We start from the raw sequence: 26,439 nt of genomic DNA on the forward strand, positions 1-26,439 counted from the left end.
ATATGCTCTCACTGCTATATATGTCGGAACGGGCCGGATCGGACGACTATATCATATAGCTGCCATACAAATGTTCGATATATTTGTAGAAAAAAAATTATAACTTGGCTGTTTTTCAATATTTTTGCATCATTTTTGAGATATAGCCATTTTATATTATTCCAGAATTTTGGTAAAAATTTTATGAAAATCGGACGACTATATGATATAGCTGCCATAGGAACGATCGAGAAATTAATAGAAATAAAATTATAGCTTCGTTGTTTTTCAACGCATTTTTATTTACTCTGAGATATACGTTTTTTTTATTATTCTAGAATTTTGGTATAAATTTCATAAAAATCGGACAACTATATCTTATAGCTGCCATAGAAGCGATCGGTAAATGTATAAAATATATAAAGCTGAGAATGTAAAACTGTAACTGTCAAACTGTAAACATAATAAGTATAGGTAAAATGTAATGAAACTCTGTTTTGTGAGTGTTTTCAGCATTTAAATCTATAAAATAAACATCAAAACCAATCTGCAAGGGTATACAAACTTCGGCGTGCCGAAGTTAGCTTCCTTTCTTGTTTATTTATGATTTATTCAGTTATTAAACCATACAGATTAAATTCAACCCGAAATATCGAAAATATCTGAAAAAATTACTAAATAATTGAAAATTAAATCAAGAAGCTGTACAAACTGAGACCTCATATCGAAATCCCTAAAGCAAACATACCTCTCCGAATTCCACAAAAATTTCATGCCTACGAAATGAGGCCATCTTATTGAACCTTACCGAGTGGCAATCGAAAATTCTCCCAACCACAAACAGCCCCTCCTGATTAATGAACAACTCATCAATTTTATATTAACAAGACATGGAAAAATGTGTGCGTCGAATGCCAAAATCACGCAAAACAATTACATCGTCGTTCGACGCTGGAATAAACCCAAGGAAAAGGCACCTATAGTACATAAAAACCGAGGCAACAAATCCAAATTAAAAAGAGAAAACGCCACAGGCTACTCAGAGAATGGTGGAACATGAAAATAATGCTGGTAATAAAATAAAATGCAAAATATTGACAAGAAATCACGTACAAGCTGTGGATATGTGCGCCATTGAGGAAAGCGTAATAACGTCTTAGATTTTCCCGGGAAAAATGGCAGCGGCAGCAGCAAATCACATTTTTCGGCTTAGTTGGCGCCGTAATTTTGTTTAGCGGGCTTTTAGGCTGAGCCCGCGAGAGGCCTTTTCCTTCCAACTCCCCAAAAAGAGAACAGGTAGCCAAAAATGTTATTTCATAAATTCAATTTTCCCTCAAGCGAGCGAAAAAGTGCTGTAAAAAAGGCGAGCGAGAAATGCATTTAAAAGAAAGCCTAGGATTACGAAGGCGGAAAATTTTTCGGAAAGCTAGAAAGCCTTTCGTCCGGAAAATAGAATTTAACTTAAATAAAGTTAAAACGGGGCATCATTCTCTGGTATCCAGCTGCTCTCCGAATGCCTTAAAAGGCTCCTCCTTCCTCCTGAGGAACGTTGCAACCAAATATTTGCTCAGCCAAAAACCAACAAAACATCTTTGACTTAAAGCCAAAAACCAAGAGAACTCTTCCGGCAATATTTGTCATTTTGTTGGTATGACATTTATGACTGCCTCAATCGTTTGACGAGGTCTTCACTCGAAGAAAAAGGGTTAAAGTTTAATAATGAAAGTTTCCAATAAAAGTTCTGTAAGTACAAGAAATCCTAAAAAAAAACTAGATGAAGAAACTAGATATAGTAAGTGTGATATTAATCATCTTCCTTTAAAATATGTATATTAATACAGTTAGTAAGCAGTTTAAAGTATTTTTTAATCATAAACTTAATCTTTTCTTAAGAACTTGTTTTGCTATTTTGTTTTTTTATTATAAAGAGTTCATTGGTATTAACTGATTAAGGCATATTTAAACTATCATTCTGACGCACATTTTGATAAGAACCATGACTAATTGTGTTGACATTTCTCGCAGTGCAACCTCACAAATATCTCAAGTCAGTAGAAGCATTTCTGTCACTTTTTGTGGCATATTTGTAATTATAATTAATGAGCAGCCGTCAAGAGTCAACAGCCCCTACAACCGAGTACATTATATTGCATATATATTATATTACATATATATAGGATAAATTGTAGTTGCAGAAAGTTACCACCCATCACCCCCCGTTGGTATTTAAATAGGAAACCATTTTGCTCGGCGGGCGGCTCTTGTGTGCGTTTTCCTTGTGGCCCAATTAGTCCCCGAGTATGCGAAGTATTTCGGGCTGAGTATGTGGAGCCGGCGGGACTCGACTCCCTACTTGAGATTCCCGCAGCTAATCATATGATAGGATATTTTTCGGAGCGCTTTGGAGCACCCCAGACAGATATGGGCCTTGCTTGACCTTCACCTTGCTCCAAAAACCACAACAGTAAAAAAAGAACAATTTTATTTGGCTCTTGTCCTTATTTATGGGCTGACAAGTTTATTGTTTCTTGCGGGGCTCCTGTGTGAAATTGAATTTTATTGCTGCCTAAAGGCAGAGAGCTTCCTACCTCATCTTACATATATATGGTGTGTGGTTTTGGCCAGTGATTTGTGGCTGGAAGCGGGTCGACAAATGCGATTTAAGACCTTGAATTGCCTGGTGGCTTTTAAGGCCACTCGGGTGACATAATTCCTAGAAATTATACGATGAGAGGTGGGGAGTGATTCCATTGCAAAATATCCTGCTGTTTTCATTTAATTTGCTTAATCAGGAGAAGCAGGAGGACACGTGCCGCGTGGCGAAATGCGACACTTTTTCCAAATGCGATTAATTCGAAAATGTTCATTGAATCTGCCATCGGGTTTTTGGTGGGCTCCTCCTGCCCCCACTTCTGCGGCTTTGTTGAGGGCCTGTGTCCACAAAGGCAATGCCCCTCGTAAATATAATAAACTGAAAAGTCGTGGGAGGCCTGCGGTCTTCGTTCGTGTTCATATTTGCGTTATTAATTGAATTAATCCCTCGATGATGGCCGATGGATGATTAACTGTGGCAGGCGGGGTCCCTTAAAAAGGTAAATGCCGCAGAGTAGGCAGCGATTTTAATGACTACTTGAAAGCGCAGTAAAAAGCTCAATTAATATTATCTCATTTCTATTTACATTTTATTTAAAATATAATTACGGGTGGCTATTACAAAAAGTTCTGCTTATTTTAAAGGGAAGAACCAATGAGATATTTTTAAAAATATATGCAAATTTTTAAGTTGATAAATGTTTTTTCCAAATATATTATAAATCAACTTATTTTTTGTGTATTAAGTTAAGCCTTCCCGTAAATATAAATTAATTTAAGCAGCTCTTAGTACCGAATAAAAGCACTAATAAATTAACCAATATTATTTTCTTGCTTAAATAATTTATTAGTAGACTCTACTTTTTGAATTTTATAAACACCGTAAAAGCATTAATTATAAAGTATATAAAAATGTTAAAGTAGATTTAAGTCGATTGTAGTACAAAATGAAAGCAGGAATCCTCTAATATTATTGTTTTCTAATTTTATATATTTTATTATCTCTTTTTTCCAAACCAAAATAAAATAACCTACCTATAAAATATTTCAAAATCTCTGCGCCACACAAACCCTTACTAGACTCCTTTAAGAACCCATAAATTAAATGCGTATCGGTCTAAACCTCTACTATACCATATATTTCCTACAGCTGTCCCATTGAAATGCCAATCAGTAGATAAATGTCCATCAGATTCGGAGTTCCCAAAAAAAGCACTTGCACTGGGCCAACTTATCAGATTAATTTAAATGTGTCTAGCTCCCATACCTCCAAGTCAGCCAAAGTAGTGCTATCCGATCTGAACGGCCGCCGATAAGTCGACCACCCCGAGAGCTATATAAGAGCCCCCAGCGAAAGGTTGGCTATCAGTTGTGGGCTCTGCTACAATATGAAGACTTTCCTGATTTTAGCAATCTTTGCGCTGGCCGGTAAGTGCTCTAACCAATCCCTCAGAACCATCCAATGGTTAACAGTTATCCCCTCCAGCTTCGGCCTATGCTCTGGAGGAATCCGAGCGTGTCAACGGCGAGAACGGCTGGTACGTTCCCCAGTTGGACGGCACCTTCGAGTGGGTGGACATGGACGTCGCCGAGGAGTGGATGGAGGAAGCTGAGATGCTGGAAAGCCGTGGCCTGACAACCGTGCCCGTCAAATTTTACCTGTACACCTCCTCTAATCCCACCAAGGGCAAGAAGATCACCACCACCACCAAGTCGGTGGATGCCTCCAACTTCAATGCCGCTCATCCCACCCGCTTCGTGATCCACGGCTGGACCCAGAGCTACGTCAACAGCATGAACAAGGACATCCGCAACGCCTTCCTCTCCCACGGCGACTACAACATCATCATTGTGGACTGGGCCCGTGCTCGTTCCGTGGACTACGCCACCTCTGTCATGGCCGTCGGCTCCACCGGCAAGAAGGTCGCCAAGATGATCAACTTCCTGAAGGACAACCACGGCATGAATCTGGGAGACCTGTACGTCATCGGTCACAGCCTGGGCGCCCACGTCGCTGGCTATGCTGGCAAGAACACCGACGGACAGGTTCACACCATTGTGGGTCTGGACCCTGCCCTTCCCCTCTTCAGCTACAACAAGCCCAACAAGCGCCTAAACTCCGAGGATGCCTACTATGTGGAGTCCATTCAGACCAACGGCGGAACCCTTGGATTCCTGAAGCCCATTGGCAAGGGAGCCTTCTACCCCAACGGCGGTCAGACCCAGCCCGGCTGCCCCTTGGACGTGACCGGCGCTTGCTCCCATGGACGTTCCACCACCTACTACGCCGAGGCTGTGGCCAAGGACAACTTTGGATCCATGAAGTGCGGCGACTACGAGGAGGCCGTGGCCAAGTCCTGTGGCTCCAGCTACAGCAGCGTTCGCATGGGCGCTGATACCAACGCCTACATGGTGGCCGGTGACTTCTACGTGCCAGTGAACTCCAAGGCGCCCTTCGGCATGATTAACTAAGCGTTTGACAATTAATAAATATAACGATTAATGATAATATGTATATTTGGTTTATGTGTGAGTGGGTTGTAATTATTGATTCCATTAAGAAGATGTTTCTAGTCTCACTAGGAGTTATCTGTCTAGATAAGATAATCAACATGTTACCTTATCATATAGCAAAGCGATTTTCTACCTTCTTAAAATGTATTTTAAGTTAAACAAATATAATACCGGGTTGTATAATCCCTAGCTAATAATAAACAATAAAAGTAATATTATTATTATAATTAAAGACTTGACAGCGCTATAGCGTTCTACACTAGTGCGAGCAAGATACTCTTTAATGCATTAGAATAATGCATAAGCTACTTTATTGCCGCGAAAATCGATAGATCTACTTAAAATATACTAGATACTAGATTTGGACTTATAAAAAAATACGGTTTTAATGAAGAAATTTATAGTTGGAAAGTGTATTAGCCAGCTAAGACGTTGCCAAGAAGACGTGCTTAAAGCCATAGTGTTGGAGGGGGGCGGCTTTAACCTAAGATGGACTCGATAAGAAAAACACGGGGTGTTACGCGACGTGCGTCGATCTGTTTATACAAACTCTTTAACCTGGAATGCTCACTTCTTATAATCCCCAAAAGTATGCCTCATTTTTCGATTAACGCACAGCGATAACTTCCGTTAAAGATTATGGAAATCCTCAATCAAAAGAACGTAAACAAGGTGGGCTCTTTCCACCTGCCGGCTGCCTGTTTACCCCACGTAACTATTAAACGAAAAGCCCGTAGATTACACTCCACTATCTGACCAAGATAACAAACGGAAGCCGCAGAAAACAGGAATGCAGTCAAGTGTTAAAATGCCCATTTAATGATACCTACAATTAAGCCCACTCAGGCCGACTTACAGGCGATTAAGGGGTCTTTCGAGTGCGCCACCTCCTACTGTAATCGATAGGTGACAGAGGCAACAACAAGTGATTCATGACTCGTGCTCCCTTACAGCGGATTCCATTGGATTCCATGGGATTCCATCAGATTTCAGGTATTACAAGCATGCCTTTCAGCTGCGACCACACTCGAGAGTTCAACCGCAAATGGCGCAATTGAAAAGGCAATCAGCAGATAAATGTCCATCTAGTTCCAAAAAAAAAGAATTATCTGATTAATTTGAATGTGCCTCCCGGGCGGCGATCTTATCGCGCGCCGATAAGTGGGCCACCTTGAGACGCGATCGCACCTATAAAAGAGCCCCTCCACGCACTGGCCAGCCATCAGTTGGGGACACTCTACTGCAACATGAAGACTTTCCTGATTCTGGCACTCTGTGCTTTGGCCGGTGAGTCCTCTAACCAATCCCTTAGAACCTTCCAATTACTAATAGTAATCCCCTCCAGCTTCGGCCTATCCTCTGGCGGAATCCGAGCGCGTCAATGGGGAGAACGGCTGGTACGTTCCCCAGGAGGACGGCTCCTTCGAGTGGGTGGACATGGATGTCGCCGAGAAGTGGATGGAGGAAGCTGAGATGCTGGAAAGCCGTGGCCTGACAACCGTGCCCGTCAAGTTCTACCTGTACACCTCCTCTAATCCCACCAAGGGCAAGAAGATCACCACCACCACCAAGTCGGTGGATGCCTCCAACTTCAATGCCGCTCATCCCACCCGCTTCGTGATCCACGGCTGGACCCAGAGCTACACCGCCAGCATGAACAAGGACATCCGCAGTGCCTGGCTCTCCAAGGGAGACTACAACGTGATCGTCGTCGACTGGGCCCGTGCCCGTTCCGTGGACTACGCCACCTCTGTCATGGCCGTCGGCTCCACCGGCAAGAAGGTCGCTAAAATGATCAACTTCCTGGTTGACAACTACGGCATGGATTTGGGTAACCTTTACGTGATTGGTCACAGCCTGGGCGCCCACGTCGCTGGCTATGCTGGCAAGAACACCAACGGACAGGTTCACACCATTGTGGGTCTGGACCCTGCCCTTCCCCTCTTCAGCTACAACAAGCCCAACAAGCGCCTAAACTCCGAGGATGCCTACTATGTGGAGTCCATTCAGACCAACGGCGGAAACCTCGGTTTCCTGCAGCCCATCGGCAAGGGTGCCTTTTACCCCAACGGCGGAAAGACCCAGCCCGGCTGCACTCTGGACGTGACTGGTGCCTGCTCCCACGGTCGCTCCACCACCTACTATGCCGAGGCTGTGGCCGAGGACAACTTTGCAAGCATAAAGTGTGGCGACTACCAGGAGGCCGTGGCCAACGAGTGCGGTTCCACCTACAGCGGTGTCCGCATGGGCGCTGATACCAACGCCTACATGGTGGCCGGCGACTTCTACGTTCCAGTGAACTCCAAGGCGCCCTTCGGCGTGATTAACTAACTGATCAAAAAAAATAAATCAATTGATAAACATACTGGTTACGGTTTATAACTTGGGGTTAAATTTGCTCGTTTTAAGGTACATATATAGCTTATAATTTCTGTGCAACTCTTTCGAGTGGTTAGAATATTAACCCCTCTACAAGAAGACACATAAATAACACATAGTAATAATTCGCAAGTGCTTAGCCAGCATCCCAATAAATCTATTTAAATAACGTCAACAAAAGAACAATTGAGATTTATGGTATCATCCATCAAAAGAAGGCTAGACAATACTGTGATATTCCATTCCCATTAAAAACCCTCTGAATTGTGACTTCTAAATACCCCCTCGAACCACAAGACCTTGACTAACTACAACGTAAAATAAATTTCGTATTTGTCACCCGGCGGAAAATGAGGTCAGGAATCGCCTTGTATCGTTTCTTCAATGAACTTCTTTATCGGATCAAGCCGGGCCATAATAAACCTTCGCCTTGCCCAGCCAAGAGAGCTATAAATTAAAGCGAATCAGCCAGCCACTCGGGCAGACTTCGTCATTAGCAGTTTATTGACATTTATTACTGCAATTGACCACACTCTTGGATTTCTTTGGCTGTATAGTCTAGTTCTTTGACATATTGTCAAAAAGGTTTTAAGGGAGTCGCTAATAATCTATCGAGATTTTAATTTTTTTAATAACTAATAAATATTTAAAGTTTACGAGGTACTTTTCCCCATAAGTTCAGGATCACGACCCTGAACCTTATCTACCTTTTAGATGCAAGTGCCACTGGCGGCTCCTTAAGTTCCCCGCTTATCAACGGCGCTGGAGAAAAGCGTGTGCTATCAGAGTACCCAAAGTACCCAAAGTACCCCAAGTACCCGGAGTTTTTGTGTTCTAATCACAGTATCGGTCCTATCTCATCACCTGCCCACTGCTCACCGCTCAAGTGTTTACTGATATTAAAAGGTGATTACTTTCGTGCTATAAAAGGCGCCCCCAACCGACTCTGCACACCACACAATTGTGCGAGACCCCAAGATGAAGGTGTTTATTGTCCTAGCAGCTTTATTGGCAGCAGGTGAGTGGTGGCTCAACGATTGACACTCTGATCCTAACCCTTAAGGACCTCTCTTCCAGTGAGCTCTCTCCCCATTGAGGAGGAGCGCGTGAATGGCGTGAATGGCTGGTTCATCCCCAAGCTTGACGGCAGCTTTGAGTGGATGGAGATGCAGGATGCCGAGGAGCTGATGGCCAACGGCGCCCAGATGGAGGGCCGCATCAGCACCAACGCCGTCAACTTCTACCTGTACACCAAGTCGAACCCCACCAGCGGCAAGGAGATCAAGGCCAAGTCCGGCTCCGTCGAGGCCTCCCACTTCAACAAGGATCACGGCACCCGTTTCGTGATCCACGGCTGGACCCAGAAGTACACCGATGACATGAACACCAGGATCACCAAGGCCTGGCTGTCCAAGGGCGACTACAATGTGATCGTTGTCGACTGGGCCCGTGCACGTTCCGTGGACTATGCCTCCTCTGTCCTGGCCGTTCCCGGAGCCGGTGGCAAGGTCGGTGAGATGATCAAGTACCTGCACGACAGCCACGGCATGTCCTACGACAGCCTGGAGGTCATTGGCCACAGCCTGGGAGCCCATGTGGCCGGTTATGCCGGTAAGAAGGTGGGCGACCGGAAGATTCACACCATTGTGGGTCTGGACCCCGCCCTGCCCCTCTTCAGCTACGACAAGCCCAACAAGCGTCTGTCCACCGATGATGCCCACTATGTAGAGTCTATCCAGACCAACGGCGGAAAGCTGGGCTTCCTGAAGCCCATTGGCAAGGGAGCCTTCTACCCCAATGGCGGCAAGAGCCAGCCCGGCTGCGGACTGGACGCCACCGGCTCCTGCTCCCACGGACGCTCGGTGCTCTATTACGCCGAGGCCATCAGCGAGGACAATTTCGGAACCATCAAGTGCGAGGACTACGAGAAGGCCGTGGCCAAGGAGTGCGGCTCTCACTACAGCAGCGTCCGCATGGGAGCCATCACCAATGCCTACATGGTCGACGGTGACTTCTATGTGCCCGTGAACAGCAAGGCTCCTTATGGCAAGATCGAATAGAAAGCTTTGCCTGCTACTATTCGTTTTCTAAATAAAATACACAAATGAATACTCCAAAAGAATGTATATTCTTGAGGGTTTTAGAGGTGGGGAAGGGGATAATTCCTTTAAGGGAAAGCTACACTGTGGTCTAGTTCTTAAAGAAGTCCTTCTGCAAGGGCTTAATTCTTAAAATATTTCATCCAATTACGTTAAAGATTATTTATTGTACAATGTGAATGACTTTTCTACTTCTTATCTCCCTGGCTACCTCCCACTCAGCCCAAAACAACCTCCCATCGACATTAAAGAAGTGCTTACGTACTTAAAATCTAAAGTACTTTTGGGATTTGACAAGCACTTGAGCAGTCAAGAAGCTATCGTATCTATCACATAGATTAAGAGTTGGATTTAGGAGTTTCCTTAGATAAGCTTAATATTTAGCGACATTTTGCAGATAAGGAACGCTATCAGCTTATAGATTTAAAATAATAGATTATAGATTATAGATAATGAATAGACTTACAGCCTATATAAGTTCAGTAAATCGCCCGGTTTAGACCATAATCGGCTGAGATATGAAGGAGTTTGTGGTTCTAGCAGTCTTACTGGTGGCAGGTGAGTTCTCCCATAAAAGAAAAATAAAGGTGATTCAATCTAAAAAAAATATCCCTAAAATCCTAGTGAGTGCTCTTCCCATTGAAGAACGCATCAATGGCGAAAATGGCTGGCTTGTTCCCCAGGCAGATGGCAGTTTCCAGTGGATTGATTTGAATGAAGCTGAAGCACTCCTAGAAAATAGCCCAGCCATCGAAGGACGTTCCAACGAAGTCACTTTCTATCTCTACACCAAGCAGAACCCTCTTGTGGGCAAAGAAATCACTGCCGAGAAGGCCTCCATCGAGGACTCCCACTTCAACAAGAACCATGGCACTCGCTTCGTGATCCATGGCTGGGGCGGACGATACACCGATAGGATGAACACCAGAATAACCAGCGCGTGGCTCTCAAAGGGAGAATATAACGTGATCGTGGTCAACTGGGCCCGTGCCATTTCCATGGACTACGCCTCATCTGTTCTGGCTGTTCCCGGAGCCGGAGCCAAGGTCGGCGAGATGATCAAGTATCTGCATGAAAATCACGGCATGTCCTTGGAGAGCCTGGTCGTCATAGGACACAGTTTGGGTGCACACGTAGCCGGATATGCTGGCAAGACAGTGGGTGACCAGAGAGTCCACACCATCATCGGTCTCGATCCCGCCCTGCCTTTATTCAGCTACGACAAGCCTGACAAGCGACTGTCCGCCGATGATGCCTTCTACGTGGAGTCTATCCAGACGAATGGAGGATTGAAGGGATTCCTCAAGCCCATTGGCAACGGTGCCTTTTACCCGAATGGCGGCAAGAAGCAGCCAGGATGCGGCACTGATCTTGATGGCACCTGCTCTCATGGCCGATCTGTGACCTACTATGTGGAGGCTGTATCCGAGGATAACTTTGGAAGCATCCGATGCCATGATTATGAGGCAGCGGTGGCCAATGAATGCGGTTCTACCTACAGCGGCGTTCGCATGGGAGCCGTTACCAATGCTTACATGGTGGCTGGTGACTTTTACGTTCCGGTGAACAGCGAGGCTCCCTTCGGCAAGATTGAATAAAAAACTTGACATTGATAAATAAAGAAAACAACGTGAGAAGTTTAACAACATGAATAAGATATGTAAAATCTGTTTTTTATTATTTATTTTAGCATGCTAGCTTGATATTCTCTTGATTATTAATTATGACTTTGTAAATATTAATAATGAAGAACTTACGGCTCTTACTTCAAGTCGAATTTAATTATCTCTTAGTTAACTGATACTCGGCAACAATTTAGCAGCCACTATCATTGGGCTCAAGTACTCTAAACTAAAGTATACTGGGTTTTTCGAACCTATTCAACAATCAATAGCCTAAAATATAGATTAAGCTTTAAGTTATATATACTTCTCTCGTATGATTTGGAAACCTTAAAACCCGCTTTTTTTGAATCCCAATGGGGTTCCCTAGAATTATCAATTACCAAAAAAGCAAATACTCAAGTGCTTCCTTCTCGGGCTATATAAGCTCTGTGTAAACAGCTCCTAGAGACCATAATTACCCGAGATACCAATATGCAAGTGTTTATAGTTCTAGCTACTTTGCTCTTAGCAGGTAAAATTAAATAAATTCAAAATAATTAAGCAACAATTAAAGCTAAAATTATTAATTTTCAGCAAATGCACTTCCGATTGAGGAACGCATCAATGGAGAAAATGGTTGGCTTGTCCCTCAAGAAGACGGTGGTTTCCAGTGGATGGACTTGCAAGAGGCTGAGGATCTCCTCGAAAACAGCAAACCCATCGAAGGTCGTTCCAATGACGTTACCTTCTACCTGTACACCAAGCACAATCCCACCGAGGGCAAGGAGATCAGAGCCGAAAGGGCCTCGATCGATGACTCCCACTTCGACAAGAACCATGGCACTCGCTTTGTGATCCATGGCTGGAAGGGACGCTACACTGATGCCATGAACAAGCAGATCACCAAGGCCTGGCTCTCCCGGGGAGACTTTAACGTAATCGTGGTCAACTGGGCCCGTGCCATTTCCGTGGAGTATGCCTCATCCGTGATGGCCGTTCCCGGAGCTGGAATCAAGGTGGGCGAGATGATCGATTACCTCCATGAGCACCACGAGATGTCGTTGGACAGCCTCCAGGTGATTGGCCACAGCCTGGGAGCCCATGTGGCTGGTTATGCCGGTAAAAAGGTGGGCGACCGGAGGATTCACACCATTGTGGGCCTGGATCCCGCTATGCCTCTCTTCAGCTACGACAAACCCAGCAAGCGTCTCTCCACCGAAGACGCCTTTTATGTGGAGTCCATTCAGACCAACGGCGGCAAACTGGGCTTCCTCAAGCCAATCGGCAAGGGTTCCTTTTACCCGAATGGTGGCAAGAAGCAGCCGGGCTGTGGGGTGGATGTCACGGGATCCTGCTCCCACCAGCGATCTGTCACCTACTATGTGGAGGCCGTCACCAAGGATAACTTTGGGAGCATCAAGTGCGAGGACTACGAGCGGGCAGTGGCCAAGGAGTGCGGCTCCAACTACAGCAGCGTCCGCATGGGTGCCGATACCAATGCATACATGGTCGGGGGCGACTTTTACGTGCCCGTGAACTCGAAGGCTCCCTTCGGCAAGATTGAATAGAAGGGGTGGGTCTCTCATCGATGAAATATATGTACATATATCAAAGCGAAAATAAGTCTATTTGTGTCAGTCTATCTGCATCGCGATAGGGGTCTCAGGGGGTTCTAATCAAACCCCAAGTGGCTCTTCGCACGTCAGTGGATGAGGACGGGCCCATCCCATCCTGTTTTTGGCAGGCGAGTCGCCATTCATGGACAGTCGCCATTCATTTCGAGCAAGTCACGAGCCCGATCACGAGATTGACGATTGATTGATCTGAAGGCTTTATATATATGATACTTTGTTTATATGAAAAGTAAAGCTGATTAAATATTTAATTTAAATTTGTATGTCTAATGGGTTTGACCAAAAACAAAACTCTTTAAATATTTTTAGAATAGTCAAGATAAGAGGTCCTTTCATCACACGTACAGCTGATTGTTAAGGGTATTTCAGTGATGAATTTTGATTATTTATTTGAATAAATTTTGTATTATAATAATATTTGGAAAAGCATGAGCTCACTATTTATGATTAGACCCGTTAGCAAGTCACTGAGGTATGCTAATAAGTTCGTTAATCGGGCATCTCATCATAAGATTAACATAATATTTTATTTAAATACCTCCCCAGGTGTGTTGGTACTTAGAGATTAATACCTAAGGACTTGAGTCAATAAATAATAAGACTAGAAAAGCAAAGCAACAAAAAAACCTTGTCAATCTGCTTTTAAACTGTTTTCGACATTATTAATTTTATATTCTGTCCTGATGTTATGACAAAGGCAATTTTTCGATTAGAATTTGACAGATTGATTGACTATCTAAGCACACGAAGACCATGATAAAGACACACGTCAGCTACCGTTTGGCCTATCTGGAACGTGAACTACTTACGCTCAAAGGGCCTACACGCGGCTACTAAATAAATCAGTTCACCAAATTAAAACTAAATGGACATATTACCAACGACCGATTGCCGGAACACATGTTCCGCTCTTCGAACCCGCGATAACCACCTCTACTGCCTCCTTATCAGGATGCACTGGTATTGAGTGGCGTCCAATCTCGAGTGGAGTGCTCCTAAATGTCTGAGATTCGGATCGGACCATCATCGGACGAGGCCCATCCATATAAATGAGCCCTCGGGCCACCCACAACTGTTAGTTGAAGTTGACTTTGGCGCAATGATGAAACTGATTTTGGCTTTGGCTCTCTGCGTCCTAGCGGGTAAGTAGAGCACAATTTTAGGAAACTATTTTTGGAACATCCATATATATCAGAAAAAGATAGAATAAATATACAAGTTACAGCTCTCCTTACTTACAGTTAACGCCGTCGAGATTCGTGAGAACGGTGAGAATGGCTGGTATGTGCCCAAGGCCGATGGCAGCATGGAGTGGATGGACCGTGATGTGGCCGAGGCCTTTTTGGAGGACCAAAGCAGCATGGAGGGACGCAACGTCCTGAACCCCGTGACCTTCTACCTGTACACCCAGTCGAACCGCAACGATCCCCAGGTGATCACTGCCTCGACCTCCTCGATCTCAGGCTCCCACTTCAACCCCAACAACCCCACCCGTATCACCATCCACGGCTGGTCCTCCAGCAAGGATGAGTTCATCAACTACGGTGTTCGCGATGCCTGGTTCACCCACGGAAACATGAACATGATTGCCGTCGACTGGGGACGTGCCCGTTCCGTGGACTATGCCTCCTCCGTGGTGGCTGTTCCCGGTGTCGGAGAGCAGGTCGCCGCCCTGATTAACCATCTGCGCACCAACCACGGCTTGAACCTGGATAACACCATGATTATTGGTCACAGCCTGGGCGCCCATGTCTCTGGCTATGCCGGCAAGAACGTGAAGAATGGACAGGTGCACACCATCATCGGTCTGGACCCTGCCCTCCCCCTCTTCAGCTACGATACCCCCAACAAGCGCCTTAGCTCCACCGATGCCTACTACGTGGAGTCCATCCAGACCAACGGCGGAACTCTGGGATTCCTGAAGCCCATCGGCAAGGGAGCCTTCTACCCGAACGGCGGCAAGAGCCAGCCCGGCTGCGGCGTCGACCTGACCGGATCCTGCGCCCACAGCCGATCGGTGATCTACTACGCCGAGGCCGTTACCGAGAACAACTTCCCCACTATGAGGTGCGGCGACTACGAGTCGGCGGTGTCCAAGGAGTGCGGCAGCTCTTACAGCACCGTCAAGATGGGAGCCACCACCAATGCCTACATGGTGGCCGGCGACTACTACGTTCCCGTCCGCAGCGATGCTCCCTATGGCATGGGCAACTAAGATCCCTTACGCTTTTTAATCTAATAAATTGAGTGAAAGCTCTGTGAGCGAAAGCAGTAACCATTAGCATTATAGCTTTGTCGAGTTTGGAGGGTTATGCCTGTATGACACCTTAATGGGTAAAAATTGATAATAGCTAAAAAGCTTGAGAAGCTTTGACACTGCTTGCTAGCCAGAAAACAGTAGTTCTTTATCAGATTTTCCCTTTAGTTTTGGTGTTTTTTTACTATATGTGTGGCTAATCTGCAAAGGAGATAACTTAATTATTCATCGCAACAAGGTGAAATATATTTCTGATTTAAAGAGTAGTATTTCCTGGAAAGGTACTATCTATAAATAAGTCTGATACCGATTCCTAAATCGAACAATGGTAATGCGTAGAATTTTAGTAAAGAACCTGCAAAGGGAACTTCCATTTATTTCTGTTATTTGCAGCCGTAAGCTTTAAGGTGATAATCTCTACATAAATATTGTGTCATATCTTTATAGATAATATTTAGTTTCATACTAATAAAAATGCCACTAAATAATATTTAGAGGTAACTTTCACTTAGGAAGTTAACTTCACTTAATATATTATATTATATTATTGCTATTATTTCATAATGCAAGCAGTCTCCTAGGAACAACATGAATGTGTGGAAAATGTCTCTTAAAATTATTTAGTAGCATTTATTATTAGTATAATTAAGTAATACTATTTTCAGAATATTAGTAAAATTAAGTACTTTTGAGACAAATACCTTGAATCCCACAAATGAATCTGCAAAGAGAACTTTCACTTTTACCTATTTTTTCCCAATTTAGTCCCTAGTGTCATATTCTTGTAAATATATATATTTTTTTTATGTGCCAGGGATTGGAATCTCACTGATTAGAACGGATCTAATCACCCCACTTGTTGTTGCTGCGCAGATTTTGATTTCCATTCACGTTATTCAGAATTATAAAAAGGTATAAATAGCAGCGCCAGGTGCGGGCATTCGACCATTCCGAAACTTCAACTTCCACGATGAGATTGTGCTTCCTTGTGCTGCTGGCCTGCGTGATAGCAGGTAAAGACTTTGCTCCCTAAAACTTTCTAACTTTCCGCAACTAATTGAGGCTCGAAATCTAACCGACATTCCCAGCCAGCGCCTGGCCCGTTGACCAACATGCGCTGCGAGTCCCAGGCGTCAACGGCTGGTTTGTGCCGCAGAAGCAAGGCGGCCTAAGGTGGGTCAACAGGGCGGATGCCGAGCGTCAGTTGGCCTTCTACGAGGGTCAGGAACAATTGGAAGGCCGTCTGTCCACCAACACCGTCAAGTTCTATCTGTACACTCAGAAAAACCCCAGCACGGGACAGGAGATCAAGGCCACCAAGTCCTCCATTGATGCCTCCTACTTTAACCCCCAAAACCCCACAAGGTTAGCTTTAAAAAATTCTTTCCTCGGGAGTTGAATTTAATTAAAAATATTTTTCCACAGGATCACTATTCACGGCTGGAACTCCAACTACAAGGATGGCGTGAACACCAGGATTGCCGACGCTTGGTTCCAGTACGGAGACTATAACATGATCGCCGTGGACTGGTCCCGCGGCCGTTCTCTGGAATACGCCACCTCGGTGGCCGGTGCCCCGGGTGCTGGCAAGAAAGTGGCCGCCCTTTTGGACTTCCTGGTCACCGGTTACGGCATGTCCCTGGATACCCTCGAAATTGTGGGCTTCAGTCTGGGCGCCCATGTGGCCGGACACACGGGCAAGCAACTGACCACCGGAAAGGCGGGCAAGATCGTGGGATTGGACCCCGCCTCTCCCCTGATAAGCTACTCCAAGTCGGAGAAGCGTTTGTCCAGCGACGATGCCAATTACGTGGAGTCCATCCAGACGAACGGCGCGATCCTGGGATTCACCCAGCCCATCGGCAAGGCAGCCTTTTACATGAACGGTGGTAGATCGCAGCCCGGATGCGGAATCGATGTCACCGGCAGCTGCTCCCACACCCGTGCTGTTCTCTACTATGTGGAGGCTCTCCTGTGGAACAACTTCCCCTCGAAATCCTGCGAGACTTACCAGGAGGCCAATAAGAACGCCTGTGGAGATAGGTTCAGCTCCATCGCCATGGGTGCTTCTGTGAACACCTTTGTGGCCGAAGGTATCTTCTACGTCCCTGTAAACAAGGTTTCTCCTTATGGATATGGAGAAGTTCATACTGGAGGCGAAGAGACCACCGCTGCTCCAGTTGGTTCTACCACCACTGAAGGTCCGGAAGAGGTTTCCACAACAACTGCTGCACCCACTGATGCTCCTACGACTACTGCCAAGCCCACGGAGGTGCCCACAACTACTGCCGCACCAGAGGAGGATTCGACAACCGGGGAACCTGAGGAGGTTTCCACAACGGCTGCTGCTCCCACTGAAATTCCATCGACCACGGCTAAACCTACTGAGTTGCCGACAGCTACGACTCCCGGAGATGGAGAGGATGACACTACTTCAGCCCCTGAGGATGTTTCTACCACCGAAGAACCCGAAGAGATTTCTACCACTGCTGTTCCCACTACGACTGCCAAGCCCACCGAGATTCCAACAACAACTTCTAGACCCACTGAGGTTCCTTCAACTACTGCTTCTCCAGAGGAAGATACCACTGCTACTCCCGAGGAAGATACTACAGCCGTTCCAGAAGATGACTCTACTGCTTCTCCAGAGGAAGACACCACTGCTGCTCCAGAGGAAGATACCACTACTGTTCCTGAGGATGACACCACCGTTGCCCCAGAGGAGGACACGACAACTGGAAAACCCCAAGAGGTCACCACAACAACAGCCATTCCCACAGTTCCAACCAGCACTACTGATGTGCCTACAACAACCACGGAAGTTCCCAACACCACCTGGTTCCCAATTGTGACCCCCACACTCCCACCCAACGTCGACGACAGCTCGAAGCCGGGCAGCACCAAGAACATCTTCATCTTCAATGTGTTCCTAGTTAACGTCAAAGTTAGCAAGTAATAGTTCCGAGTTGTGAAACTCCCCCTAAAGGGGCGTGGATAAGTTTGCAATAAAATCAAAACAATATCGCATTTTGGCTGAAACCAATTTAAAGCTGAGGGGGACACGCCCAAGTTCGATTTTGTGGCTAAAACCGTTTAGATTTTAATTACTTTTGAAGCAGCAGCTCCTTTGATGTGCGGAAGTGTTGCCTGGCAGTGGAGACACCACTCATCCGGAGTGATTCACATTCAAAAAGCCAAGTAATATTTTTCGTTAATCAGTCTGTAGCAGCTGATAATTATTGAGACATTAAGTGCGGATGGCAGTCATTCGAACAAGTTGCCTTATCGCATTAACGCCAGTCACTGCTGCCGCTGATGGCGTCAATAAAAAAGTTGGCGAAAAGTCCCGGCCACCAAATGGCTACTTCCAAATTAATTTGATTTACTATTGCCGAACTTATCGTGTGGAGAGAGCTTATTTATTATTCATGCAAAATCGTGAAAGTTAAGGCGGTTAGAGATTGCATCCACAAGAATGCGGGCGTGCCTGTGCCTTAACCTCTAAAATTTCAGTTACCGTTTCAGCATTGTATATATAGTACTCCTGATCACCCACATTCCCAGTTCTTTCACATTCTTCACGTGACTTTACACACACTTGCTCCACATCCAGGAGGCAATCCATTTGGTTCACATTGAAATACCTCCCAGGAGCACACTTGAGATTCGCCACCACACCGCGGATACACTCTCTGTAGCCAGCACAGTCTTCAGGATCCATCCCGATCTCGCCTTCAATGCAACTCAATATATTGGTCACGCAGATACCCTCGTAGTCCTGGATACAGGTCTCCAGTGTGGCATGGAAGTAGGAGCCATTGGGACACAGCTCCTCCTCCAGTTCGCCATCGATGCACTTGAGGTAGCCGGCACAGTTGTTGGGATCCAGTTTCACCTTTCCCTCCGTGCACCTGGGAGGCGGTTCCACGCACAGACCATTCACATCCACGATGCAGATCATGAGCTTTGGCTCGAAGTAGCTGCCACTGGGACAGGTCTTGGATACCAGCTGGCCATCCTTACAGCCCAGGTAACCGGCACAATTTGTCGGATCTGCCTGGACCTCGCCCTCGGCACAGGTTTCCCGAAGTGAAAACAACTCGAAGTTCCAGTCCAGACGGCATGTTTTTGAAACGGAATTAAAGTAACTGCCCGAGGGACATCTCTCCTTCACCAGACTCCCTACAAGACACCTCAGGTAATTAGCTGGGTCCCTGGGATCCTCTAGAAGCTCTCCCTCAAAACAGATTCGCTCGGAATTGGGACAAATTCCCTGCTCATCCACCACACACACTTCGTGCTGAGCCTCGAAATAACTGCCAAAGGGACACTTCATGAGCAGGGACTCGGCGTCGAGGCACTGATAATAGCCTGCACAATCTTTGGGATCGGCTGACATAGAGCCCTCCGTGCACTTCACATAATCCTTTATGGCGGAGGATAAGGAGGGATGTATCAGATGTATGAGACACGACACTAAATTGATTAAAAAACTATTTCAATTACAAATATTTTCTTTAGTTTATTCCAGCTCACCAATGAATATTTTCCGCACTTGTTTTTCGTACATTTTTCTTGAAACTTTGCAAAAGGAAATATGATTTACTCTTATATATGCCTTTCCCATTACTTTAATTAGTTTTTAATATGTACTAACGATAAGATAGAGACGACTTTATCTCTGAGAGGTTACATATGTAAGACGTAAGAGGGTTGAGTCGTAGGAAATATTTTCAGGGGTGAACTAATATGTAAACAAATAAATTTACAGAACCCAAAGGAACCACTGAAAAGGATTTAATCCCAGTTGAAAAACAAAAATTAACCCATGAAAGACAATGCCTGTTTCGATTCACACTTTTTGTGTATGTTGTCAGTGGATTTGCATATTTGTATCAGCTAGTTTTCGACTCTTGTTCAAGTTGGGGTTTTCCTTTGCCGCTTCCGTTTTCGCTTGAGTTTCAGCATATTTTCCTATGAATTAACATAGCAACACGGAACCCAAAAAGCAGGCAAGACACATGTGTCAGTCGCCTCAGGACTCATTATTCTTTAAGCCTTTAAGCTTTAGGATCTTTGACGTTAATTTATCAAAATACAACCACAAAGGCTGGCATGATTTGAGCTTTATTTAGAGGCAAACATTTAGAAAATTCGCAGCACACAAAATCCCACAGGTATTGCGGTCAACTCCCCCTGTTTCCCATTTCGACAGCAATAAATATTCCGTTTGTTGTTCAAAGCGAAATCGTTTTTCCAGCCACCCTTTTTTTTTTGTGTTTTTACTGGCCAAAACACGCATTCTCGAATGTTTTTCTGTGGTTCGTTTCCCCAATGGCCCAAAAGGTACACAGAACACACGCTTCTGGCTGGCTAATGACACCAGTTCGGGAGTCCTTGAGTCCTCCTCGGGGCTGTGAAAGTAAAGCCAACTGCCAGCTAAAAAGTGTCAACATTTGTCGCCGCTCTGGGAGTTGAGACCTCTTTGCTGGGCTTTCCCGCTTTTTCCTTTGGCAAAACTGCAAAAGGTTGCAAGTAATAGTGCCAAAGATCATTCCCGAGAAAGTAAATTGAAAAGCCATTAGTTTGCACCCACTGAGGAAAAATAATGTAGCTTTTACATTAAAAAAACTAAATTAGTTTTATAATTATTGAGGAATTATTATAATTATATTAATTAGTATAAACCATTTCCTAGCTACATATATAAAGTATCGATACTGATTTTGAAGCGAGAGCTACCATATTTTAACTTTGCTATAAATTTAATGTTAGATATATATTTAAAATTTGGTTTAAACTAAAATTTTTGGAAATAAGTTTAATAAGGTAAGCAGAAACTACCTTTTAAAAATTTTTAAATATATAATCAGTAAAATAAAACTTTAAGAAAATAAATACAACGTTTCTGATATTTGTTTAACATTTCGTTCTCTTAGATATAATAAGTAGAGAGATATTTCCCTATTAAAAACTGTATTAGTGTCTTTTAAATATCTTCTAACTAAAAAAAATCAAGAAAACTAAACTTAATTATAACAATTCAAATCTTTAAAAATTAAAAACTAATACTTAAAAAAAAAAATTTACATTTTCAACACTTTTATAACCAATCTCACATCGAATACAAAATTTCCCCCCGTGCAGTCTGTAATTTAATGAGAACAAAAGGCATTCTAAGACCCATTTACTCGGACCAATTGCCTCACATAATAAAGAATGGGCTCCATTTCTATATTCCTCTACTCCCTCTTTTCCACCCCCCTCCGAACCCAGAACAGCTGAAATAATTCACAAGGCCGGCCAATGTCAAAGGCCAATGCCATGCAGCTTCGTATGGGACTTTTCGCGTAAGCTGGAGCTTCCATAGAAATTAAAGCACACGCTGACTCTCACTTTTCTCCATATAAAATGCGAAATTTGGTTGAATTAATTTTTGATTACATTTTATTATCGTTTTTATCGCAAGGAAAAGGGTGGAAAAGCGATTGGCCCCAAGCTGATTGGGTTTTCCACATGCTTGAACACTTCTGAGCGTGTTTTTTATTCCCAAAAGGAAACAATGGAAAGCGGAAATTTGAATGCGTTGAATACTTAAGGGGGGAGGCATTCTTAACTTATATTTATAAGGCATACTTTCCTTTATATTAAGAGGGTTATTTTAGGTAATACAAGTACGAAATAAGATATAATTTTTTTAGTTTGAATAACTATTTTTTCTCATACAAAATTTCAATAACAAGAATTATTTTATATATATTTTCATCGAAAGGTTCTCGTATAATAAAGCTTACTTTTAATTATTAAATTCCTTAAATGATTTTATTTACATAATTCCAGCACTTCACTGCTCCTTTACCCTCATTTTCTTTCTTAACATATTTATTTTAGTTTTATATTTAAACATTAAATATTATAGCTTTCATATATTTTTTATATATTTATATATATATATTTTTGAAAGCGAGAAATATACATATTATATATTTCTCGCTTTCACCAATTGCTGTATATTAAAGCTTCCTACAAATTATCATATTCTTTAAACGATTTTATTCCCATATTCCCAGCATTTCACTGCTCTAAGAAAATCCTTTACCCTTTTGTTCTTACTTAACATATTTAAAATAAATACTTCCCACAAGTCTCTGAGAGCCTTGTCAGAATAAATATTACGCATACGCCCTGTGTAAAAGACCCAGCACATGTTTTCCCGCAAGCCATAGCATTTATTTTGCGTTTATTTTTAAAGAAATTTGCATATAATTTGCACCAGCTTTTAAGCAAAAAAAACCAAACCATCACTGAGCCGCCTAAATCTCCGTTCGAGCGAGCAGAAATTCCTAAAAAAAATTCCTGAAATTGAAAAGCCAATGAAACATTGTGTGGCGGAAACAGAACGTTGAATGACATCTAACTTTGTATCTGTTTTTTCCTTTTATTTCCTTGGCAGGCAAACAAAACTCTTACTGAGCCAAGTGCAAACTTTGAAAAAGTAAAGGAATTTTTAATATTGGGCGGCTTGCATCAGTCTGGCTGCATCTTGCAGATTGTTTTTTTGGGTTTATTTCCGAGATGAGCATACAAACTTTATCTCTTCCTCAACGTTCCACCTCCTCACGGTAAAATCGAGTTTTATAAACACCAAAGACCAGTTTTTTTGGTTTTGTTCTTGGTAAACTGTTTTAAAAGTTTCGCCCATGGTGTTTGTGCGTATTTCGAGTATAAACAAATTCAATTTGTGGCTGTCATATCGTTCCTCTTGTTAACTCTGGCACAGGTTCTAAGTGCTTTGAAGAGCACAAGTCCAAGTGGATGAGAAACAGCATCCACATTGCTTGAGACGAAACAAAAATGTTGCGTATAGTTTATCTGTGTGTACGAATTTTTCCACTTTTTTATTTTGTTTAGTTTGCTTTTTCCCGAGGTATTTCTGAAAATCAGGATAAATCGTCCAAACACTCACTCCCCCGGGAACAGTGGACATATAGGAAAACTCCCCCTTTTGTTATTAATGAAAGTTCTCTTGTTGAACAGGATTTCTAACGCATTTATTGGGTTATTGATGAAGGAATTTTAATGCAATCATTCAGCTATTGCTGCGAAAATAAAACAACACCATAAATTCACAGCCAATTTTATTTTTGATTTGCTGAAAGCTGTATGGAAAATAAAACCAATTTCCCAAAATTTACTGCCTCTGCCACCTCGGAAATGTTTTTGTTTAAACAATGGACTGCCACTAATTCATCAATGCAGAATGTGAAGAGTAAAAACATGTACCATGTACTCTGATTAAGGCCTAATCAAAAACTAAACAAACATGTTTTTTGTTTAATTAAAAATGTGTTCAATATGGAAATTAAATGTCTAGGTATTTAAAGGCAAAGCTTATTTTTTCTGAATATATTTTATGCCTTAAAAACACAAACTCTGCGGTAATAAAATCGGTAGAGCACATATGTCGCTTGATAACTTAAGCCGATATTGTTTGTTGTTTTTTTTAGCGGATTTAGGACAATATGTTACGCGTGTAAAGGGCTTCATTCATAAAAACTTATTTGCATTTATTCAAACAAACACAAACTAGCGAGAATATAGTTTATACCCTTTAAAAATTTGTATTCTAAAAGTGTAGTGTTAATAGAACTTTTATAAAATATAATCCCTAAAGAAGGCCAATTTCCATGAACACAGTTTTGAAAATAATCACTCTTTATACTTCGTAATATAAAAAAAAATAGATATTTTAGTTATAAACCAATCACATTTACTTGACTGCTCTTTAATATAACATTTTTTCAGCATAATAATGCCGTTTTCATTTCATAAATTCATTTATTTTCGTGACGTAAAACTGAAAACTTATAAAATCACATACAGTGGACGTGACAAGTGGGGGCGGGCGGTCAGTCGTGAATTCGTGAATTCGCGAAATGGGCTGTCAATATCAAAATAAATAAAAGCAAGCAAAGAGCAAGCGTGAGCGTAAACTGATGTCTGACATTGAATTTATTATTACTTATGATGATGCTACTGAAAAGGAGGGTGGCAGGAGGGCCATCCGAGTGAGTACTTGGGCAATGCCAATATTGATTTTGGCAGCTCCCCGTGATTATCCCGGGACAGATGCAAATATCAGGAAGAGCGTGTATGTGTCGGGCACACGGCAAACAGATAAAAGCGGGCAATAAATCTCCGGCGACATTAAAGAAACGCATAAACCGGGCAGCCAAGAGTGTCAGAGCCGTAAAAGCTGGCTCAAAGCAATCTCACTGCTTAAATCGAGCCCAGAGCCAATTAAAGCTAAAGGACACACCCCCGAAAAGAAGTGAATTCCATGGCAAATTGATGATAAAATATGCTTTGTTCCACCTGCAACAAAATGGGAGCACATACACCCACGAGGAGGTTAATGCATAATTTATAATTAACCAGCCAGCCAGCGCTTTGTTGTCCGCTGTCAACGAAAACCCAATGGATGGGAAACTTAGAGGATAAGGCCAGGGCTAAAGTCCATTTCATGCAATTTTTACTACAGCAACGGCTCCGGCCACAACGCTGCGTATCCTTTATATTTTTTGTGAGCCGAGGCTTCAGCTTACTCTGCAGCACAAAAAAACGAAAAGGAATCAGCTGATTGATGGTACTTCCGGCTTCCCGGGGCTAAGAAGAATGTAATACAGATACAAAATTATTATGAAATTGTATTTCTTCCGTTTTTGTCTCTTTTCTGAGGGGAATTGGGCGAGGAGACGGCTTAGATTGGCCTAAGCCCGCTAAGCTTAATTGGAACACTCTTTCCTGGCAGGAAAATAAGTTAGCGGTTGAATTTAAGTTCATAAATAGAACTTAATCTGGAATTAAATGCAGCTGAAATACCTTGAGAACACGGCAAAAAAAGGATTATTTGCTATGCTTGCAAGTACTTTAAGATAATAATAAACAAAAATATAACTTTTGTCTTTGTCAACACATTTTAAAAATTTTTATTTCATATATATATAATTAATTAATTTTTTACACAGCTTAAAATTCCTCACTCAAATTTTTCCCCTCTCCAAGTTCTTTGCTATTTTACTCAAGTTTACTTCTAAGGGGAACTTTTGACTTTAATTGAGGTCCTGAGACGGGTAGCAGCCAAAGTTAAATTGACAGGCGTCTGTCCCAAGCCGCTGGGAAATCAATTTTGACACATCAGACAAGCGGTTGGAGACCCGAAAAAAAGGTAGCAAGGTTTGCCATAAATTCCCGGTCATGTGTTTCAGAGCTAATCCCACCCAGAACCAGAGAACCCAGAACCCAGAACCCGATGTGTGAAACCCGGCGAAATGCTAATGAACGGAAACAACAGGGCAGATGGCCGCCAAGCTGATTAGCAGCAGGTAAATACGGCTCATTACAACTCACCTGGCGAGATGCAGGGACCAGGAGCTCAATGTCAATGTCAATTCCGAACAAATTCACTTGCATTCACTTTCAGTATTGCGTATACGCAACGCGGGACAATATATTTTCGCAGTTCGTAAATTGTTTATCGCGGTCCGTCGAATTTAATTGATTTGAATGGAATTTTTATTTCATTTTTATTTACGTTTTTATGAGTTTACAAGTCCCATTACGGCAACGAGGTGCGATGACTGCTTAGCAATGTATTTCTGAAACGCAAACGACGACCACCTGCGTTGCGACTCTCTCGAGCACAGAAAGCGAACTGAGGTTGCCGTCGGACTGGACTTGAGTTCATCCAACCGGCCCACTGACTGACTGATCAGCCGAGGCCCCGGCACGAAGGCGTCCGGCGGAATCCTTTCAACATGTTGCCCCACTGCGACGCTCTGCGCAGGCACCGAAAGGCGGCGACAACCAACTGTTTGATTTGGCGGGAAACTGGCCCGCCCTTGGCAACATGTTGCCGGCTCCAAGCATAAATATTATTATTATTTATATCACTTTTAGCAGCAATGAGGAAGGGGGCATAAACAGTAGGCCGACCGCAGAAATTAACAAATCGTAACGCAATTAAGCAGGCCGTGTATTCGCCAAGGTCACGTCATCTTCGCCTGGAGGTCAGTTATCATTAGCCATCATTGCGAGTTTTGTGGTAATTCGTTTGAATTATATTACAGGAGTGTATTGTTGGAAATTGGGAAGTATTTAAGTACATTTTGGGGACTACACTGTTTCTTAAAACTATTCGCCCTCTTGGCGCAAATAAATATTTAGTTTAGGTATGTTTATTACTATTATTTATTATTTATATTTTTTTTTTCATATGTCATATGAATATCTGAAGAGAGTGTACTAGAATATATTAAAATAGTATAATTGTAAAAAAACAAAGCCAGCTTAAAATTTTTTCTATAAATTCGATTTATTTA

At 43.2% G+C, this 26,439-nt stretch overlaps 9 protein-coding genes across 9 annotated transcripts in view; 7 read left to right on the plus strand and 2 right to left on the minus strand.

Annotated features, from left to right (window-relative positions):
- RYa-R (RYamide receptor) overlaps positions 1 to 25,804 on the minus strand; it is a 66,343-nt gene extending 40,539 nt beyond the window's left edge. Inside the window, exon 1 of the mRNA XM_017181410.3 lies at positions 25,469 to 25,804. The gene's annotated coding sequence lies outside the window, so the exon portion shown is untranslated. The remainder of the gene's footprint in view (positions 1 to 25,468) is intronic.
- LOC108084989 (pancreatic triacylglycerol lipase) lies at positions 3,951 to 5,086 on the plus strand. The gene is made up of 2 exons (XM_017181415.3): positions 3,951 to 3,999; positions 4,058 to 5,086. The coding sequence occupies exons 1-2, from the start codon at positions 3,960 to 3,962 to the stop codon at positions 5,041 to 5,043; spliced, it is 1,026 nt and encodes a 341-aa protein (XP_017036904.1). The 5' UTR covers positions 3,951 to 3,959; the 3' UTR covers positions 5,044 to 5,086.
- On the plus strand, positions 6,300 to 7,450 carry LOC108084988 (phospholipase A1 VesT1.02-like). The gene is made up of 2 exons (XM_017181414.1): positions 6,300 to 6,372; positions 6,431 to 7,450. The coding sequence occupies exons 1-2, from the start codon at positions 6,333 to 6,335 to the stop codon at positions 7,414 to 7,416; spliced, it is 1,026 nt and encodes a 341-aa protein (XP_017036903.1). The 5' UTR covers positions 6,300 to 6,332; the 3' UTR covers positions 7,417 to 7,450.
- LOC108084990 (phospholipase A1 VesT1.02) lies at positions 8,414 to 9,586 on the plus strand. The gene is made up of 2 exons (XM_017181416.2): positions 8,414 to 8,482; positions 8,542 to 9,586. Exons 1-2 carry the CDS (start codon positions 8,443 to 8,445, stop codon positions 9,522 to 9,524), a joined length of 1,023 nt encoding a protein of 340 aa, XP_017036905.1. The 5' UTR covers positions 8,414 to 8,442; the 3' UTR covers positions 9,525 to 9,586.
- LOC108084992 (phospholipase A1 VesT1.02) lies at positions 10,063 to 11,222 on the plus strand. Its single transcript, XM_017181418.3, has 2 exons — positions 10,063 to 10,121; positions 10,188 to 11,222. The coding sequence occupies exons 1-2, from the start codon at positions 10,082 to 10,084 to the stop codon at positions 11,159 to 11,161; spliced, it is 1,014 nt and encodes a 337-aa protein (XP_017036907.1). The 5' UTR covers positions 10,063 to 10,081; the 3' UTR covers positions 11,162 to 11,222.
- LOC108084993 (phospholipase A1 VesT1.02-like) lies at positions 11,660 to 12,735 on the plus strand. Its single transcript, XM_017181419.1, has 2 exons — positions 11,660 to 11,699; positions 11,762 to 12,735. The coding sequence occupies exons 1-2, from the start codon at positions 11,660 to 11,662 to the stop codon at positions 12,733 to 12,735; spliced, it is 1,014 nt and encodes a 337-aa protein (XP_017036908.1).
- On the plus strand, positions 13,810 to 15,076 carry LOC108084991 (phospholipase A1). The gene is made up of 2 exons (XM_017181417.2): positions 13,810 to 13,943; positions 14,043 to 15,076. Exons 1-2 carry the CDS (start codon positions 13,901 to 13,903, stop codon positions 15,014 to 15,016), a joined length of 1,017 nt encoding a protein of 338 aa, XP_017036906.1. The 5' UTR covers positions 13,810 to 13,900; the 3' UTR covers positions 15,017 to 15,076.
- LOC108084902 (uncharacterized) lies at positions 15,938 to 18,085 on the plus strand. The gene is made up of 3 exons (XM_017181296.3): positions 15,938 to 16,071; positions 16,147 to 16,423; positions 16,484 to 18,085. Exons 1-3 carry the CDS (start codon positions 16,029 to 16,031, stop codon positions 18,012 to 18,014), a joined length of 1,851 nt encoding a protein of 616 aa, XP_017036785.1. The 5' UTR covers positions 15,938 to 16,028; the 3' UTR covers positions 18,015 to 18,085.
- Positions 18,456 to 19,697, minus strand: LOC108084987 (peritrophin-48). The gene is made up of 2 exons (XM_017181411.2): positions 19,595 to 19,697; positions 18,456 to 19,534 (listed from the first exon to the last, which is right to left on the minus strand). Exons 1-2 carry the CDS (start codon positions 19,683 to 19,685, stop codon positions 18,513 to 18,515), a joined length of 1,113 nt encoding a protein of 370 aa, XP_017036900.2. The 5' UTR covers positions 19,686 to 19,697; the 3' UTR covers positions 18,456 to 18,512.
- Positions 25,805 to 26,439: the final 635 nt, after the last annotated feature.

Source organism: Drosophila kikkawai, chromosome 3R, assembly GCF_030179895.1.
Source record: "Drosophila kikkawai strain 14028-0561.14 chromosome 3R, DkikHiC1v2, whole genome shotgun sequence".
NCBI classification, from domain to species: domain Eukaryota; kingdom Metazoa; phylum Arthropoda; class Insecta; order Diptera; family Drosophilidae; genus Drosophila; species Drosophila kikkawai.

Coding starts and splice junctions, on each gene's coding strand:
- LOC108084902 (XM_017181296.3), top strand. CDS start 16,029: ATGAGATTGTGCTTCCTTGTGCTGCTGGCCTGCGTGATAGCAG. Junction 16,072..16,146: donor GCTGGCCTGCGTGATAGCAG/GTAAAGACTTTG, acceptor CGACATTCCCAG/CCAGCGCCTGGCCCGTTGAC. Junction 16,424..16,483: donor AACCCCCAAAACCCCACAAG/GTTAGCTTTAAA, acceptor ATTTTTCCACAG/GATCACTATTCACGGCTGGA.
- LOC108084987 (XM_017181411.2), bottom strand. CDS start 19,685: ATGGGAAAGGCATATATAAGAGTAAATCATATTTCCTTTTGCAAAGTT. Junction 19,535..19,594: donor AGTGCGGAAAATATTCATTG/GTGAGCTGGAAT, acceptor TAATCAATTTAG/TGTCGTGTCTCATACATCTG.
- LOC108084992 (XM_017181418.3), top strand. CDS start 10,082: ATGAAGGAGTTTGTGGTTCTAGCAGTCTTACTGGTGGCAG. Junction 10,122..10,187: donor AGCAGTCTTACTGGTGGCAG/GTGAGTTCTCCC, acceptor CTAAAATCCTAG/TGAGTGCTCTTCCCATTGAA.
- LOC108084988 (XM_017181414.1), top strand. CDS start 6,333: ATGAAGACTTTCCTGATTCTGGCACTCTGTGCTTTGGCCG. Junction 6,373..6,430: donor GGCACTCTGTGCTTTGGCCG/GTGAGTCCTCTA, acceptor AATCCCCTCCAG/CTTCGGCCTATCCTCTGGCG.
- LOC108084993 (XM_017181419.1), top strand. CDS start 11,660: ATGCAAGTGTTTATAGTTCTAGCTACTTTGCTCTTAGCAG. Junction 11,700..11,761: donor AGCTACTTTGCTCTTAGCAG/GTAAAATTAAAT, acceptor ATTAATTTTCAG/CAAATGCACTTCCGATTGAG.
- LOC108084991 (XM_017181417.2), top strand. CDS start 13,901: ATGATGAAACTGATTTTGGCTTTGGCTCTCTGCGTCCTAGCGG. Junction 13,944..14,042: donor GGCTCTCTGCGTCCTAGCGG/GTAAGTAGAGCA, acceptor CCTTACTTACAG/TTAACGCCGTCGAGATTCGT.
- LOC108084989 (XM_017181415.3), top strand. CDS start 3,960: ATGAAGACTTTCCTGATTTTAGCAATCTTTGCGCTGGCCG. Junction 4,000..4,057: donor AGCAATCTTTGCGCTGGCCG/GTAAGTGCTCTA, acceptor TATCCCCTCCAG/CTTCGGCCTATGCTCTGGAG.
- LOC108084990 (XM_017181416.2), top strand. CDS start 8,443: ATGAAGGTGTTTATTGTCCTAGCAGCTTTATTGGCAGCAG. Junction 8,483..8,541: donor AGCAGCTTTATTGGCAGCAG/GTGAGTGGTGGC, acceptor CCTCTCTTCCAG/TGAGCTCTCTCCCCATTGAG.